Source organism: Numida meleagris, chromosome 1 (genome assembly GCF_002078875.1).
Source record: "Numida meleagris isolate 19003 breed g44 Domestic line chromosome 1, NumMel1.0, whole genome shotgun sequence".
Lineage (NCBI taxonomy): Eukaryota > Metazoa > Chordata > Aves > Galliformes > Numididae > Numida > Numida meleagris.
Genome location: NC_034409.1, coordinates 136,607,398 through 136,625,204, shown reverse-complemented (window position 1 = coordinate 136,625,204; position 17,807 = coordinate 136,607,398). Strand labels below are relative to the sequence as shown.

General features: G+C 38.1%; 1 protein-coding gene across 2 annotated transcripts in view; it reads left to right on the top strand.

The window, feature by feature from the left end:
• Positions 1–17,284, top strand: part of COL4A1 (collagen type IV alpha 1 chain) — a 111,402-nt gene extending 94,118 nt beyond the window's left edge. Inside the window, exons 42-52 of one of the 2 annotated variants that reach the window (XM_021415186.1) lie at positions 399–584; positions 1,274–1,407; positions 3,444–3,507; positions 4,153–4,224; positions 4,572–4,700; positions 6,119–6,217; positions 6,824–7,036; positions 7,697–7,874; positions 11,178–11,292; positions 12,329–12,501; positions 14,260–17,284. In XM_021415186.1, the coding sequence (XP_021270861.1) occupies positions 399–584; positions 1,274–1,407; positions 3,444–3,507; positions 4,153–4,224; positions 4,572–4,700; positions 6,119–6,217; positions 6,824–7,036; positions 7,697–7,874; positions 11,178–11,292; positions 12,329–12,501; positions 14,260–14,341 (1,445 nt within the window). In that variant the 3' untranslated portion in view covers positions 14,342–17,284. Of the gene's footprint in view, positions 1–398; positions 585–1,273; positions 1,408–3,443; positions 3,517–4,152; positions 4,225–4,571; positions 4,701–6,118; positions 6,218–6,823; positions 7,037–7,696; positions 7,875–11,177; positions 11,293–12,328; positions 12,502–14,259 lie in introns of both variants that reach the window. The other variant, XM_021415177.1, reaches the window with a different exon arrangement.

Below are 17,807 nucleotides of genomic sequence, written 5' to 3'. Positions count from 1 at the left end.
CTTTCTCTCCAGCAGCAAGTTCTTTTGTGTTTATTAAAGTAGAACATCATTTATTTGCATGTGACAATAATAATTGTAATGAAATTAGGATCTGGGGGGCTTTGTTCCTTGTGGAAGGGCTGACGGACGTATTAAAGGTTCATTGTTTTTTTATAATGAATGCAAATATCCCAGTGGTCAGTTTAGTTAACAAAAGATCTTTTGGTTAACTTACTCCTTTCTTGCTTTGTATCAGTAATATATAGAATAATACGCTTTTCCTGAAGTTTTGCATTTTTATGCAAATATATAAAGGCAAGGTCAGTATTTTCTTAAGGAATAAAACTTATTATGAGAGGATAATAAGGCAGAAGGTTTCATTGATGGTAATCTTTAATCAAATTTTGGGTTTCTTTCAGGTGCGAAAGGTGAAGTGGGTTTCCCAGGATCCCCAGGAAGCCCAGGGATTCCAGGCTTAAAAGGAGAACAAGGATATGCTGGCCCACCAGGCCCTAAAGGAAACCAAGGTCTTCCTGGACTACCAGGAATTGCAACTGAGGGCCCTAAAGGAGACAGAGGACCCCAAGGCCAACCCGGCCTTCCAGGTAATTCTTCATCTTAATATTAATCTACTGCTGTTAATCAATTTCCCCCACCAATTGATTAATAATATAACCAATACTGCATATCCTTTTTTATCCTCTTCTCAGAGACCAGGGAACAGCTATCCTTCATAGGCAGTTTGGCATTATGTCATAGAACAGACAAATTTGATGTTCTCAGGCTGTTAGATTTTTCCAGAAGTTTTTCTGACATTGAGAAATTTGCCTCTCATTTCCACCTGTTTTCCTCTAGGCTTTATTTACTGTTTTGGGGCAGCCATGGCTGTATGTTCCTATGTCCTGGAGTGTTAATCTATTTAAAAATAGCCAGTGTGGCCTTACCATAGCAAGCACTCGGTGCTGGAGGTTAAGGAGGAGAGTAGAGCAGCGCTGTAGTACATCTCTAGCACATTCGTACTTGAGAATCTACAATATGTTTTTCTGCTCATATAGAACTCTCTACATTATTGTGTATCAGTCGCAGATATAACAAATGATAGATGTCCAATCAGATGGGTCATCGTGTGCACCTCCCTGCAACAGATTCTCCTACATATTTTCTTGAAATATTGTTGATAATTACTTTGATTTCACCCTTCTATATTTTGAGCCAGCTCGAACTCCAGAAAGGTACTGCTTTTGTACAGAGCAAATTTTGCTGCTAAATATTTTCTTCTTCCTCTGGTCTGTAGGTTTACCAGGTCCAACTGGGCCACCAGGACCTCCAGGTCTGAAAGGGGCTAAAGGAGAGCAGGGGAGCGATGGCTGGCCTGGAACTCCTGGAGGTCCAGGAGATAAAGGCGATCCGGGTTTCCAGGGACTGCCAGTAAGTAACTTTCAGCACACTATCCAGACTTGCAGAAACCTGGTTCTTATAGTTAATGAGCATATTAATCACAGATGTCTCATGTTCAAAATGATACCTTATGCTCAAAGTGACTTTGGACTTAATGCTGATGATGTAAAGACAGTTTCAAAACGTGGGATCTTGGCTATTTATTTTTCTCACTGAGAGCATCGTTTTATGATATAAGCTCTGAACATAGTATATATCAAAACAGCATTCCAATATACTTTTCCTTCAAATTGTTAAATTAGGGAATTCTAAGTTTTAAACAGATTGATAGTCCACTCCAAGACTGTTTTTTAAGAATGCAAAATGGCAAAGGATTTTGATTCCATGTCTGCAATCAGAACAAAATGTTTTACTATCCTTCAGCCACAATGCTTAGCATCAGTTTGTCAACCCAATATGAAATGCACCAATGAGCACCAGTGCACCATTCAATACTAAACTTCCTCTAGTGGTGCTAAAGATGAGTTTCTGATGAATTCATCTTTTTCCATGTGACTGTCTCTGCCCTGATTATGTATCAGATTAAATTGTTTATAGAGGTCCGCTGATACTTGGAAACCTAGACAGAAATTAAGTTAAATCATGAGTGATACAACCAATCCAAAAAGTCTATTGAAAAAAGGAAACTCAAAAGTCAGACCCTGAAATACAAATCCCGTTATAAATTAATCCATGTTATAATTAAAAACTAAAACAGAAGTTATTAAAAAGCCCCAATTTTTACTGAGGCTGTCTGACTCATGATTGTCTTATGAATGAATGGTAGCCCTTCTGATTTGTGCTGCAGAAGTTTGTGTTATGATAAAAATTGAGGGCCATTTATTTAAAAAATTCTACATACTGTGGTTATGTGACTACAAGAAACCAGGTAACTTGGCATTATGAATGCCTCCCTTACCACTCAAAGGATAGGATTTGTTTCATTTAACTTAGGAAGTCTTACTGTTGACATTCCTTTTTGAGATAGCCATCTCTTCTCCCGTTATAGTCAGTGGAAAGAATTAAGCATTTGAAGGGATCCATTTTTCTTACCTTAATACAAACATCTAACCTGCATCAGATGAAGAATAACATCAGTGTGTATCTATTCTATTGCTACTGTAAAATGAGATGAATCAGTGTTATTTTTCACTGAGTACTCAAGTCGCATCTCCAACCTCTGATTGGTAGGTTATTTAGCAAAGGGATTTCGTTTCTTTCCTCCACATTTGTTCTACATTATATTATGCAGGAGACTGTCATTCCTGTGTTGCTTCAGACTTGGGTTAGCAATTAGTTGGGGAAAAACTCTAAGCTATACTTAAAAGCTTTTTGCATGTGAGCTGCAATAGACAAAAGAAGAAAAGCATGTTGGCAGTCAGGTAACTAGCTATTTACAGTATAGGTACAGTACAGCATAGGCTTGGTTTTCCTTGAAGTGAAGCTGTTACAAGCTTGTCATTAATTTCAGTGGAGGAGTTTGTAATAGTGAAGGCCAGAGGAAGATTTCATTATGCTTAAAAAGACTAAGTTCTTTAGTATTTTAGCCCCATTGAAAAGTGAAAACCTTCAAAGGTTTATGAATTTTTGAGTACATTTAATTTCATTCCATGTGTGGATGTATAAGTTTTTAAGTCTGCTGTAATCTAGAATTACCTTGTTTGATTATCTGCCTACTATCTGATGGAGATGCAGTGAAATTAGTATCTCATTTGCTGACATTTGTGCTTACTGATATTTCTTATGACGGCATGGTCTATGACTGAAGACTTATTTATTAACTATATTGTTCATGAGACACATTATTCTGATCTACTATTTTGTGAGGCAAAAATAGCTTCACTGGGTACCAAACTTGTTCATGTAGGAGAAGCTTCTTATCTAATCATTGCAAAGAATGATTCCATAAATGCAATGACTTTTCCCTCGTATTATTTTTTTCATAGGTTTCCAAGACTAAACATCCTATTTGAAAGTCATATCATAATAGTGTAGGACAATTATACTTCACTTTCTCTTTTGTACAGGGTGGTCCTGGTTTGCCAGGAGGTGTTGGTGAAAAAGGTGATCTAGGGCCTCCAGGTGTTCCAGGTGTTCCAGGTGAGGAGAAACTTTGTCATATTCCTCAAAAGCTGGATCAGTCTTTCAATTCCTTCCTCTTTCAAAAAAAAATGCCCAGAGAACGCTGACTTTATGTTACAAGGAATTTGAAACAGAACATTGAAAGCTGTGTCAAAAAGCAATCAAGAATAAGATTAGGGTTTTTCTTAAGTTGATTTTTTTTTTGTCTTTTTCCTGTTTTCTTACTTTGCCAAATTTAAGTGCAGGTTTTCTTTAGAAAATAAATGTAAATTCAATTGTTTGGACATTACGACTCTAGAATCTTCAGGATTTTCTTGAGTGGGAGAGGCAAGTGTTATGACTGTATTGGAGGAAACATGGATTCAGTATATCTTCTAAATTGTTGTTACTGTCCTCATCACATACAGTAAAAAACTGTATGTAGAAAAAATACAGTTATTAATGGAAAAAATCTTCTAGCGTAGCAGGATTATTAATTAAATAAAGAGAAAATTGTTTTCAATCATCAGTTCTTCAGTGACAGTACATTTGTTACTTGTTTGAATAAAACTGTGTTTCTTTCATGATCATGGGATCATACCTGATTATCCTGAAGATGTGCTTTCAAATAAAGAAACTACTGAGTATTCATATAGACATTTTCTTTGGCTTCAGGTCCAAAAGGATCTGCAGGCTTCCCGGGTCTCAAGGGTGAGCGAGGTGATCAAGGTCTTCCTGGATCTAAAGGTATAATGTGAAGACTAGCTTATTCTGTTTTTTTTGTTTTTTTTCTTTCCAGGTTTTGTTATTAAAATGGTTATTTGTGACTAACCAATACATATCTCCCCCACGCTTTTATTAGGTATAAAAAGGTAGAATATGAAAACAGGTATTATGGTATCACTATCCACTTGTTCAGATTAGTTTTGAGCATTGAGTAGTGCTTTGTGTATTGTTTTTTTCTTGCTTTGGAAGATCGGTATTGAGGTTTTCATAGAATTAGTCTTCAAATGGGAATATAAGGTAACACTATTTTCTCACTTCTTTATTGTGCCACTCTATGTATGTTCTGTTTTCCTTTATTAATTTTCCAGGTTTACAAGGCCCACCGGGCCCCCCAGGTGCTTTTCAGCTTATCAAAGGGGATCCTGGCTTACCTGGCCCGGTAGGACCAGTTGGTCTCAAAGGATTCCCAGGACTTCCAGGTCCCAAAGGACAGCAAGGTGAGAGAATTTGTAACTTGCCAGTAGAGATACATTTTAAGTAATGCAAAAATAGGCCACTGGTAGGCTAGACGCTAGAAGATTTTCGGTGTAGCACTATCCAGCTTTTTATAAGCCACTCAAATTTTGTTGGCCAAGAAGGGAGTACTTTTCTTTGTAGCTCTTCCAAAGGAGTGCCAGAAACAAACGCCTTTCTAGTGATTTTTTTAGGCTCTCTCTCTGTAGTCATCACACCTGTATCTGAGATCAGTGGTAAACGGGATGACCTGCAACATTTCCCAGAAGGTATTTGTTGAGTGTCTCCTGTCTTTAGTCTTGAATCCAAACTTAATTACTGTATATCTCTGAGTGAAGGCAAGCCTAAGGAAAAACACCTTGATCCTGAAGTGGAAGGGGCTCCCTGGGAAAGCTTGTTCCATAGTCCTCAACTTTCACTCTCAGCCCAAACATTGGAATTTCTATAAAGAAAAGGTGAACTGCAAAAATAAAACACAATAGAAAATAAGGGAATGGAGCAAAGGGCTAGACTGAATGCTAGCACAGGGGCATGTATCCTTCGGAAAGACAGGTCTTGGAGAGTTGGAGCTCAGAAGCATTCTTCAGCTATTAAGATTTTAAGGGAAAGCTTTATTCCTGATTGTTTTATAAGAAGATGAGGAGGAATTATGGTGGAATATAATTAATTTTTTTAATTCTGTTTAATACAGAAGAAAATATGTAAGTTTGCTCTTGAAGGTGGGATCACAACTTTGCAACTATTGCCCATTAGGAAATAGCTTTGATATATCAATGACTGGGCACAGTATGTGTTTGCTTGTATGGGTTCTGTTGCTGTTCTGTAGCAGTTAGTTCAATACCATAATAAAATAGTGCTTTTAGTGATCATTAAAAGGACAGCTGTGACTTTCGAAAGCTACTGATGTGCCACAGAAAGGCTGGTACGGTACTAATGGTGTTAATTTATTTTTCACAAAGTCAGAGTTACTGAGTTTGTGTATTACTCAAAGCATCCAGTGATGCTGCAACTAATGAAAGGAAGACACAATAGATATTTGAAAATCTGTTTTTTTCTAGTTTTTCTGTTGCTCATGACCCTACGTTTTATGGTATATTTTTGAATGTGTTGTATGATAAGCAGAGGGAAGAGACTGCTGTCTTACCTTTTCATAGCCCAGGCAAATACCAGTTATTTTAGAAGCACACGCTCTGCTTATTTTTTCTGTTCTGTTCATCTCTACTACAATAATTTTACCTGCACTAACCAACATATTTGCTGTAGATACTGAAGTATGCACAGAGTCTAGACTGAGCGTAGTCTGTGCTGAAGTGTACCAGTGCTGTGTACTACATCAACAGCTGGAAAGTCAGAACTGACATGATGTAGCATTCAGTAATAACTATTCTTTGTTTTTAAACAGGAGTAACAGGACCTTCGGGTGTACCTGGACCACCTGGTAGTCCAGGGTTTGACGGCAGACCTGGGCAAAAAGGAGAAGTTGGTCCTTATGGTCCCCCAGGTGAGTGCGTGACTTCTTTGAAGACTTCATGCCTTCATAGAAAAATAATATGAGAGATTAGGTGTGAAAAGTACCTAATCTCAGTTCTTTAGTTATATAGGCAGGGCTAAACAGCATAGGTGGTTGACAAGATCTGAAATTGTCTACAGATGCTGCAGGAAAAGCAGCTAGAACTAGATTCTAGTAGATGATCTTTAAGGTCTCTTCCAATCCAAGCCATTTTGTGTTTCTATTATGAGAGAGAGGGAGAGGGAGAGTGAGAAGGAGGTAATATAGTCAAAGTATCACTGCAGATACTGTTACTTCCAAGAGTTTACTGACATTCGAATGTTTCACGAAAGATAAGTTTTGAAAATTGTGGTATGTTTTGAACAATTCAATTGTTTTCTAAAGTTTATGAAAAGTTAGTAAATTCTTGAGACTCCATTGTGTAGTATAATTACAGCCTGTTAAAATTCAAAGTGTTTTTTCCTTAGATGCTCTCAGATGCATTATAGCAACTACACAAATAACAAATGATTGCTTACTGTTACCTAAGTTCAAGCAAGCTAACTCTCTGATACCAGCAATGTCTGTAGAGACTAAAGAAGACTCTTTTTATTGTAGGGCCCAGAGGATTCCCTGGCCCACCTGGCCCTGAAGGTTTGCCTGGGGCTATGGGTCCACCAGGTGCAGCATCTGTTGCTCATGGCTTCCTTGTTACTAGACACAGTCAAACCACTGAAGAACCACAATGTCCATTTGGAACAAGGCTGATTTACCATGGCTACTCCTTGCTTTACGTACAAGGAAATGAAAGAGCACATGGCCAAGATCTGGGTAAGGAGAGACTAAATTAGTATTCAAGTAAATTGAATTGATTCAAGTAAAATGAATACAAATTTAACAAATCATAATGTTTCTTTCATTTGTAAAACTGTATGGAGCATGATCAGTGTGATGGAACTTGGCTGGCACAGCTGAAACAGAAATTTAAGGGAAGTAGTACTAGTATCTCCAGCTAACTAATGGGAGGGCAGATAGAAGATGGATCCAGACTCTTCTAAGAAGGGCTCAGTGATACTAGAAGAAGCAACAGACGTAAGGATGAGATATTCCAGTGAGATAAATGATTTTTCACCATAGCTGTGCTCAGACACTGGAGTAAGAACCTGAAGAGGTTGTTGCATATCTCTCTTTGGAGATACAACTCAATTGAGTATGGACCTGAACAATGTGATCCAATTGGCAGGGGTTAGGATAGGTGACCTCAAGAGATCTATTCCAGTCTAACTTATTATTTAATTGTGCAGGCAAGAATAGGCTATTCCCCTACCCCATTCCTCCCTTATGAAGTTGACATATCAAGATAGTATTTGCTCTGGGCCCTTCAGAGCAAGTGTTGTCTGCTTTTAAGCTGCTACTGTAAATATTTGTTTGGCAGCTGGTAATGGTTTAACAAAAATGGGCTAACAAGCAATCTTTCACTTAACATTTCAGGCACTGCAGGAAGCTGTCTTCGTAAATTTAGTACTATGCCTTTCTTATTCTGCAATATCAACAATGTATGTAACTTTGCATCAAGGAATGACTATTCCTATTGGCTATCCACTCCTGAACCCATGCCGATGAGTATGGCACCTATCACTGGTGAAAGTATCAGACCATTCATCAGCAGGTACAGTTTCAATTTTGTTGTGTTTATAAAATGAAGAAGCCTTTGAAAGGTGTGCATGATACTTTATTTCCTTGCACAAGGCTCATATTCTATATGTGTTTATTTCTTGCTTTTAAATTTAAAATTTGAGTTCTTTTGATGAAGTGCCTCAAAGCGTGAATGTATTCAGTTCAGACTTTGATCAAAAATAAATTTATTTTGGAGAAAACCCAAACAAATAAGGTAGTCTGTTTTGAGTCTAATTGAAACAAAAATATTTACTTTGAAATAATGTTTTGCAGAAGCTATGATGTACTTTGAAGGAGATAAAAGTTTGAATTTATTCACAACTGCTGTCCAAAACAATTCAACTTTTCTTTGTAGCTAGAAACTTTTCAGGGCTCAGTTTCCTTTTGCCTGCAAATGGCAACATAATTTATCTTACAGTAGACTGCCAGGCTTCTTTTGGACAGGCTGCTTTAATGTAGCTATTACCATCTGACTTACAGGAAACTGTTGCAAAATCAATAATCTATATTTTAAAAAATCCAGGTTCTCAGCTAGCATAAATTGTGACATTTACATTGGACATAAGTGTTCTGTATCAGTCCAATGTGCTAAAATTTTGGTCAATTTTAAATCTTCGAAAAAATATCCTGGCATAATGTGCATAGTGCTGAAGGCAGAGGTGTGAGCAGAAGTGTGGTAAACTCTACCACTGTCATTAGTCAAGAGTCTGACAAAGAAATCTCCAGCCTAAAACTCTAATGGTAATCAGTAGATCTAAGCATTACTTAGATTCCCATAATCACTTCTAACCTTTATTAGCTCTTTTTGATCACTCTTCCTGCCATATAATGTGTATAGGAACGGAGATTGTTGACGTTGCTTTCATTGCTGGTATGTAGCATGTAAGAGAAAGGACAGTTAAAATTATTAGAAGGTTGTGGTCTTGACATACTGATATGTTCAAAAAACCTATTTGTTCTTACTGCAGAAGATCTTGTATTTACTTTTGCATAACAAAATCAATTGTGTTTTTTACTTGTCCTCCATACTTTACTTGTGGTTTACTGGCAAAAAAATATATATTCCTTGAAAATTAGGTCGGCAGATTCTCAAGAGTGACTAGTTTTTGTTGCTCTTGCATATTTGGTTGTTAACTTGATATGGGTGAAAGGGAATTGATTTTCACAAAAATGTGAATGACCAATCTTACAAATTCATGTTCGTTTTATGCCATTCATGATCCATGATCAAACATGTGACATATTGTGCCTTTGACAATCACTTTTGGAAATCTTGCTCAATGAAGTACCAACAAGCATTTTGTTTGCTTATGCATATGGAGTAGCTTTCATACCATAGAAATGTATATGTATACATGCATATGTTGCATATGTAGATTGCTTTGGAAGTAATGCCTCCTATTTATTTCCATGGAAACCGTAAGAGATACAAAGAGCACAATAACTAGTTTGTAGAGCACATTCCCAGCTACAGAACACTATTTTTCAACGTAGTCAGAACCACTAGCTATGCATTTTAGCCAGCAAAGAGCCTGCATGCTGCACTTGTAAAAAAATCTGTGAGGCCATTCGGAACATGGCTTGTCTTCTTATCAGTATCACTCTGCTGGAACGTACCACCCACTGCCTCACTGTTTGGTCTCCATAAATGTTTTGCAAGCATCAGTGAATGTCAGTGGGTGCCATATTTTCTGCATAGAAGAATTCAATGACATTCCTTTGCTTCATCTGCACTTCCATGTCAGACACTGTTGTGCCGGACTGCCCCTCTGCTGTCATCTGTCACACGGCAGCAACATGTAATGAAATATTGGTGGTAAGGTTCAGCTTCTTCTGTCATACCACCAGCATCTGCCTCTGACATTGTGGGACAACATGGGAGACATTACTTTCAGAGCAGCCTTCATTTATTTAGATACATGAGGTTTTCTCCTTTTAGCCATGTCAAAGAGTGAGATAATTGTAATTCACCTTTTTTAAAACCAGCAGGGAATCTAAGAAAACTAGTCTTTCAATTTATTTTATCATCTGATGTCTTTAAAGCAACAATTTTCCTTGTTCAAAAGTTGAAAAGTTGTAGAGGTGTCACTTGCTGCCTTGGGTCATGAGACTTCTTTTCATATAAGGTCTTCCACTGAAATAACAGAAACCTCTTGAAGCAGTGAGAGCTCCAAGAATGGAGGCAGCTTTTACATTCTTTTAACTTACTCTTTCATTGATATTTCTCTTAATATAGCTATTTTTCTTCTGCACTAAAGATGAAGGCAGTAGGTGTGAAAGAAGTCTTGACAAGTCAAAAATAGAAAGCTTTCATTCTGAATTCCTTTCCTTTTGTGCATTTTCTAGAATCCAACTAAATCTGTTTTGCACTTGAGTTTTTTTCACAGCTCTAACAATAGAATTCAGTATATTTACTTGTAGGTATCTGTTTTGAATCATTTTCATCATGGCTTACTGCAGTAGCCAATTTAGGAGTTGTACAACAAGAAAATGGATTCTATCTATCAAATTCCTTACTACCAGCTTTCATATTATAATTGGCAACCTACATTGTATTTTCTGTAATTCCCCTGTGAAAACAAGATTGGTCTTTGGAGTACTCAGTGACCTAGCATTTCTGTGAAAAACATGAATTTACTAAAGTAAAAGAACTGCCACAGCTTTTGAAGAATTTCTTCCAAGTACGTTGTTCAGTTACTTCGCTAGAAATCTCTTATGGGAAATAAAGACCGCAAATATAAATAAAAGCCACATTGAAGGAAAACGCACAGGGAAGAGTCTGCATCACGTTAGGTTAGCAGTGAGTATTTTTGCAAGATGTTTTCCAGAGAGATGACTTTCTCCCTGTAATTCACTCAGGGCTATGCTCAGGATGATGAATGGCTGCTATTTGTCTCTGATTACAGTAGACCACCTTATAAGTGATACCTGCTGAGTTACAATGTTAGACCATTTGCCTCTGGTGTTCATGGCATTGAGCACTTTAAGGAACAGTACAAATGGGACTAGCAAAAGACGAACACATTTAAATATTCAGATAAGAAGTCTCTTGTTCTGTGCTCTGTGCTCTTAGGAAGGCTAATATGAACAACACTTAAGTGATTAAGTGGTCCCTAAGTGCATGAGAAATAAAAAAGAAGCAGGTGTTTTTTTCTTAATGAAATGGTTTGATCTTTGGCATGTTTTTGAAGTTGATGACAATTTTCTAGTTCAAACTTTCCAAAGGGACTCTCTTCAGAAAAGAGATGTTTAGACCTCACGTGCATGCATCTTATTCACGTCTTGGTCTTTCTAGATGCTCCGTGTGTGAAGCTCCTGCTATGGTAATAGCCGTTCACAGTCAAACAATTCAGATACCACCATGTCCAGAAGGCTGGAGTTCCCTTTGGATTGGTTACTCCTTTGTCATGGTAAGTGCACTGGGGCGTACTCTGAGCTGAGAAAAGCATTTCTTTCAGGCATTTGATAAACACTACTGCTCTGGGAAAGCTAACTATGTCACTTTAGGTCTCAGGAGGGCATTAGACCTCTGCCCTTTCTGATGACTTCAGAATGATTCAGGCTAATTATTAAATGAGAATAACACAACAGCAGTTCGTTGTTCCTTTTTTTGGGAAATTTACATCGCATTTTCTGTTATTTACAGCTCCAACACAGAATCTAAGTGTGGAATAAATGAGGAAATAAGCATAATTTTCTATGGTCCTTCTACATCTATGTTGCAGCTGCCTCCTCAGGCAGTAGCGTATCGGTGCCCGTCTTCTTCCAATTTCTTTTGATAAATAAGCCTTTATTTTTCAAATGACATTTTTGGTTGATTATCCAGTTTCTTCAGCTGTGCTACGAAAATGAATAGGGCCATGGAATAGTCTGAGGAGCCAGTGTGTAGTCCACCGTAGTGGTTAGCATGATGTAGGTATCTGCAGCCTTTATCAGTGTGCGTGTTATCTTCTGACCTATATCAATAATGACTCTCCTATGCATGGTGTGGGCATGATCTGAGGAACAGCATGGACCCAGAGATGTTAGCTCTTTGCAGTGCGAAAGAGGCCGCTGTGATTTGGGGAAAGAACTGGGTTTAGCTATTCCAGTATGAACCATACTGGTCTGTACGCCCTCTGGGCCAGAGAGCTGGCCCTTCCCTTCTTCTAGTACAGACATAGCTTGGGTTTTACTGTCAGTCCTGAGGGATTTCTGTGTATATACCTGTCCTCAGGTTCATGCTGGTAATGTGCTGTGCTGCCATTGAACTTGTCAGCCCAGTGCCACTGGGGGAGCCCATCAGCTCTACCTTCTTGCTCCTCCTTGAGCAGAGGAATGAAACAACAGACAGAACAGAGGATGAGGAGAGGCATGTGAAGAAGTATTTGTTCAAGAGAGATAACAGAAATTATAGCAGGAGTGGTGAAAAGTTCCTTTCTGACTGATGGTTTTGCATTTTTCTAGCACACCAGCGCTGGTGCTGAGGGCTCTGGCCAGGCCCTGGCGTCTCCTGGTTCCTGCCTGGAGGAGTTCCGCAGTGCTCCCTTCATTGAATGCCATGGCCGGGGCACCTGCAATTATTATGCAAATGCTTACAGCTTCTGGCTCGCCACTATAGAGAGGAATGAGATGTTCAAGTAAGTTCATGATTTATTTATTGGTATTTTAGACTCTGTCAAGCCTTGTCACTGAATAACAGAAGTATTGTTTGAGTGTAATACATACTTGAAGTATTGGCTGTGCCCCAGCACAGTTAGTATATATAGTTAATGATTTAAATAACAAAAAGGAAAAATTATAATAGCTTTGGGGGGAATTAATGAGTGTATCTTCCATTAGCGTTTATAGTTTGTCATTTGTGCTTGGTATTTTGCTCTTTGGCATAATCTAACAATGTTTTCATTTCCGCTTATGTTTGATTGTATTCACTGAGTCGTAACTGGGATAAGCTGACATCCTGACTGAAATTAAGTTAGAATGTAATGTTTCCCCTAGTGGATGTTAACATGTAATAGAACCAATAAAAACCACTTGAAATTAGTGCAGGTGTTGAAGGTGGAGAGGGAGGAAACTAAGCTGAACAGTTATTTACTGCTCTGCAGTGGTGGAGGAAGTATGTCTGAATAAAATGCAGCTGAAAGCAGAGGCTTTAGGCATTTCTTCAGTCCTTCTAAGGTTCTAATTTCAGGAATTAAGCAGTAGTAGAATTTGTTCTGATCTCCTGCACATAACTGTGTTTTTCAACACAATCTCATTTATTCCTTCCAAATTTTATTAGCATGTCAGCGTATAGACCAGTTCCTGGGTCTACAAAGCTTCCCTGATTAGTAAACACTCCTCTGGAGTGCAGGCAAGCGTCCTCTTGCACAGCGTTCCAAGCTGCCACTCTGGGTACCCTTCATCTGTTCATATCTTATGCTCCTAGGTGTGACTGCTCCTTAGCCTCTCTCAGTCAAATAGAAGCAGGATGTTGAGCCAGTTCTGTCTATGAGATAATTGCCAAATAAATAGGTGGAAGAGTTGAGCACTGTGTCTGATAATATCTGGGGCTGTGATTATCTTGTCAGTCAGAAAATTTTCTAAAAGAGCCTAGGTGCTAATTCTGGGGAGAGCACTGGCTCCCTTGGAAGAAGGAAAGCTGGTCAGAAGAGTTTGGAGGAGTCAGCACCAGAATTATTAGTGTTCATTGAGTCCTATAAAGAGACCTCTTAAGTTCATATACTTTTCAGGCTACAAACTGTGTCTCCAATTACTAAAATAATTCCAGGTTAGGGTACCTGTTATGCTTTGCTAATTCACAAGTACTCTTCGGTTTCCTATAAACTTATCATTCTTTTTCAAGAAAAAAGGCAAATGTAAGCACATTTTTGTCTGAAAAGGCCCTATTTCCAGTTGCTAGAAGTACCTCCTTATGATACTTCAGACACTGAAGGTTTTGGTTTGTCTTTCTGTATGACACCACTTGACATATGCCATTTCATTTGCTGGCTCTTCGTTATTCTGCAAAGTCACAAAAATTGGTGGAAACTTGTGAAAAATCCAAGGTCTTCAGTTCCCTTGCTTTTTTTTTTTTTAACTGCCTAAATTTCAGCATGTTTTAAACTTCTGATTGAGTAGGTAGTGTTTTCTGCTTAAGAAAGCCTCCAGCCTACAGACAGAACTGAATTCTGAGGTAACTGGATGTGACCTATGTTTATAAGTCATCTTGTGACAGTTTCTGACCTACATTGAAAGTGAATGTACACTGAAGAAATCAGGGATAACTTCTTGATTCAGCACAGCTTAAAGAGGCATTTGGCTGCATGCAAAGTTTGCCTTGTCAATTGTCAGCCTGAAACATGGCCATTTGTAGTAACAGTTGTTAATGGATCTTTTCATTTCTTTATTTTTAATAGGAAACCGACTCCGTCAACTTTGAAAGCAGGGGATCTGCGCTCAAACGTTAGCCGTTGTCAAGTCTGTATGAGAAATACATAATGACTTTTGAATTTCAACTTATTTCACACAATATGGTGCTATTTGTTTAACAGCAATGAAGCCTAGACATATATCATATGTACCTCATTGTTGTCCAGTATGAAAACAGTAAAGTGCCTTTTAGGAACTTGCATAACTAACACACACTGCTTTACTGGCCCTGTCCTTGCTGAAGAAGAAAAGAGACAACAAAGATAAGCTTCAAATGTTGACATGCCAAATGGCACTTTTGATCAAAAAATATATATTTTTTATATAAATGCAATGCACTGATAGAATAAAAAGTCAGCATTCATCCAGAAAAATGCAAAGGTGCTAGGAGGTATGCAGTTCTGCCTTATACTGTTGGACTCCCCTTTCTCATTCTTGTATTATATATTTAGATTCATTTTTCTTCCCCAGATGAGTTTGTTGTTATCATTATTTAGATGTCTCAAAATCCCAGACTCTTGTGTATGTACTTATTGTTCCTGTACAAAGCAATACTAATGTTAAAAAAAAAAAGAAAAAAAAGAAAAAAAAAGGAGTTTTGGGATTACAGACTGTGGTTTAGCAACAAGTAACCATCTTTTCAAAGCATAGATTGCCATCTCGCCAACCTTTGCTTCTGTTGTAGTCCTTAGCGCTATTGGTTTTAATGGGACTACGCCTGGAAGAGACTTCCGAATTGGTCTCCCAAATAGGCAAGTAAGTGTTTCTGCTATGTTGGTACTATGCAGCGTCTTCATGCAGTTGAACAAACTTTCCTGTGGAATAAAGAATGATCCAGCAATGGTCAAGAAAAAGATATATAAATGTGTTAGTAATTTATATAGATGTCAACCATTAGGCTTTGAGTTTATCATTTCAATAAGAAGCTTACAGAAGTTTTCTTCTTTGCAGTGTCATAAATTAGGTGTTAAATACCAAAATATGATGTGAAATGTTCATTTTATATAGGTCGTTTCAATTCCAAATTTGCAGAGACTGAACCCAGGTTAATAGCTATTTGTGTTTATTATAGTAAATCCTGCTTTGAGCTTATAGTCTTTATTCTGTATTTAATATTTTTCAGGGTTTTAAACACTACTCACACACTGAATGACTTGATTTTGAAAAGTATAAGGCCTTAATTTTGTTAATACTGTGCCAAAAAATTCTTTACAGTGGCCTCATTAATATTTTTAAAGAATTTCTATGCAATGATACCAATGTTTGAGCACATCTGCATCCAAAAGTGTTTTACAGACTATAATCATGCAAATACCAAAAGTTTTTTGCAAATGCCAAGGCCTTTGTATAATTTCTTAAATGTGTATTATTTCTTAAAAATTCAAGTTTGTAATAAAACTATTTGTGTAAAAAAAAAAGAAGGAAAGAAAAAGTTTTTACTAATTTGTTATTAGAATTCATTTACAGCAGTTAATCAATTTTGAATTAGCCACCAATAAATGCACAAGCTTGATGCAACAGATTTTTTGTTTTGCACATCTTGCAGATGTACAAAGCAGCTTCAAAATGGGAAAGTAGGATACTGTACTGGCACCTTCACTGTTACTTGTAAGAACTGGTACTGACAGACAAAGCATGGGTCCTGTGTCTGTTACTGAATATGTTTGGTGTTAACGCGTTACAGGAATATTCAAACTTCATTTGAAGCTCATGGGAAGCGATCAAGTTATACATTTTTTTCTTAACTCTTCCCTTGAATTTTCCAAGAACAATTCAGAAGTCAATTATACAGGGTAAAAATCCAAGTGCATGGTATAATTTTGCTTGTAAGCAGCGAAGGCGAATCTTTGCTGTGGTTGTCTGAAGAGGAAATGGGCTGTGCTATCTTTTTTTCTGTGGCAAACGCACATGATTTATTAATGCTGCATATTGTTCTCCCGGATTCATGAACAGGCTGCTGCTGAACTCACTTTCACTGTAATTCCTTGGGAATATTGGCTGGCCAAATGACTGAGTGCCCCGGAGAAGATACTGGCCATTCCCTTTAGTGCTGGTTCTTACTCTCATGAAGGTTCTGACAGATGATCATTCTATTTATAAACGAGCAGTCCTCACAGGAGCCCTTTACCAGCCTATAAAGTGCAGTCTGCTCTGTGTAATCAGTCTGGAGCAGGGTTTTCCAAAGTACTGCATGTTTCTCAGAGGAAGAGGCAAACGTAGGGTGATTTCTCTTATCTAGGAGGAATCAAGCAGACATTCTGACCTTCTCTAACTCAGAGGATCCAAGCTGCCTCTCAGACGTTTTAATTGTACTCCACAGCTTATCTCCATGTCAGATAGGGATTTGATTTGCTTGGTTCAAATCATCTCAGTTGGTTTTATGAAGTCCTGCTTGTATGCTTAAATCAAGAAAACAGTGCCTTTTGCTCATAGAGGGACTGCTCACTGCAGCTCGCTGTGTGCTAACCTCTATTTCTCGAGGAGAAGTATTTTGGAAACAAGGTCCTTTGGGAAAAAAAAAATCAAAACCTATTTGAACTATAGTTTTATGTCTTACTTCTCTAGTAGTAAGAATTTATTTCGTAACCTACAGCTCACAAAATAATCGAAGCCTATATCATGCTAGAAATATTGTTTCTACTTAAATCAGTGGTTTCATTTGTCAGTGCTACTGAATGCATATCAGATCTCCTGAAGACGCTGTGCCAGCTGAGTTTGGTGCCCTGAATGCAGAGAGCCCTCGTAGTAAAGCAGCTCGGGTGTGAAACCCTTTCTTATTGTCTGTAAGCATCCTACAGCCAGTCATTTGGGGCCAGCATTGTCACTTCAGTGCAGCTCATTGTGTGAACAGGCAACTGCACGCCCATCCTTTCTAAAACTGTCTTGCATAAGCTTCATTTTAAGGACGAAGCTTTCCTAAAGCAGCGCAGCTTCTTTAGTAGGCCTGACTGTTTTTGAATGCAGTACTTGAAGAGTAACTTTCATGACCCAAATAAATACATTTCTAAAACAGCAGGTGGTGCCCTTGCTCTTTTTATGGTAAGATTGGTACTAACCCCTTTAAACTAGCAAATGCTGTGTTCTCTAATCCACTGACAGGTACAGCGGAGTGGCAGGGCTCTGTGTTCCCGAGTCTTTGTATCTATTCTGATATGTTTGAGTCACCAGCAATTTTCTTTTTCAGATAGGAATGGAGCAGTGTTCAGTAAAAACCAACAAACTACAACTTCCAAAATAGATTCTATACATAGACAAAATAACCATACAGCATAATGAAGTAATCCAGTGTATGATCTCTTGGCCTGTGCATCCTTTCTGGCAGATGCACATTCAGTTTAAATGTTTTTTTTTTCCTTTTCTTAGTGGCAATGTGTCAACGGTTTATGGGCGTTAGGCCCGATTCCGTGACAAAGGGGACGGGGGACCCAAGGGCCCACGTCCCGGGAAAAGGGGAAAGGGGAAAAGGGTAGGGAGATGGCCCTGAGAGCAAAGAACAGCGGCAACAATCTGAGGAGAAACAAACTAATTTACTAAA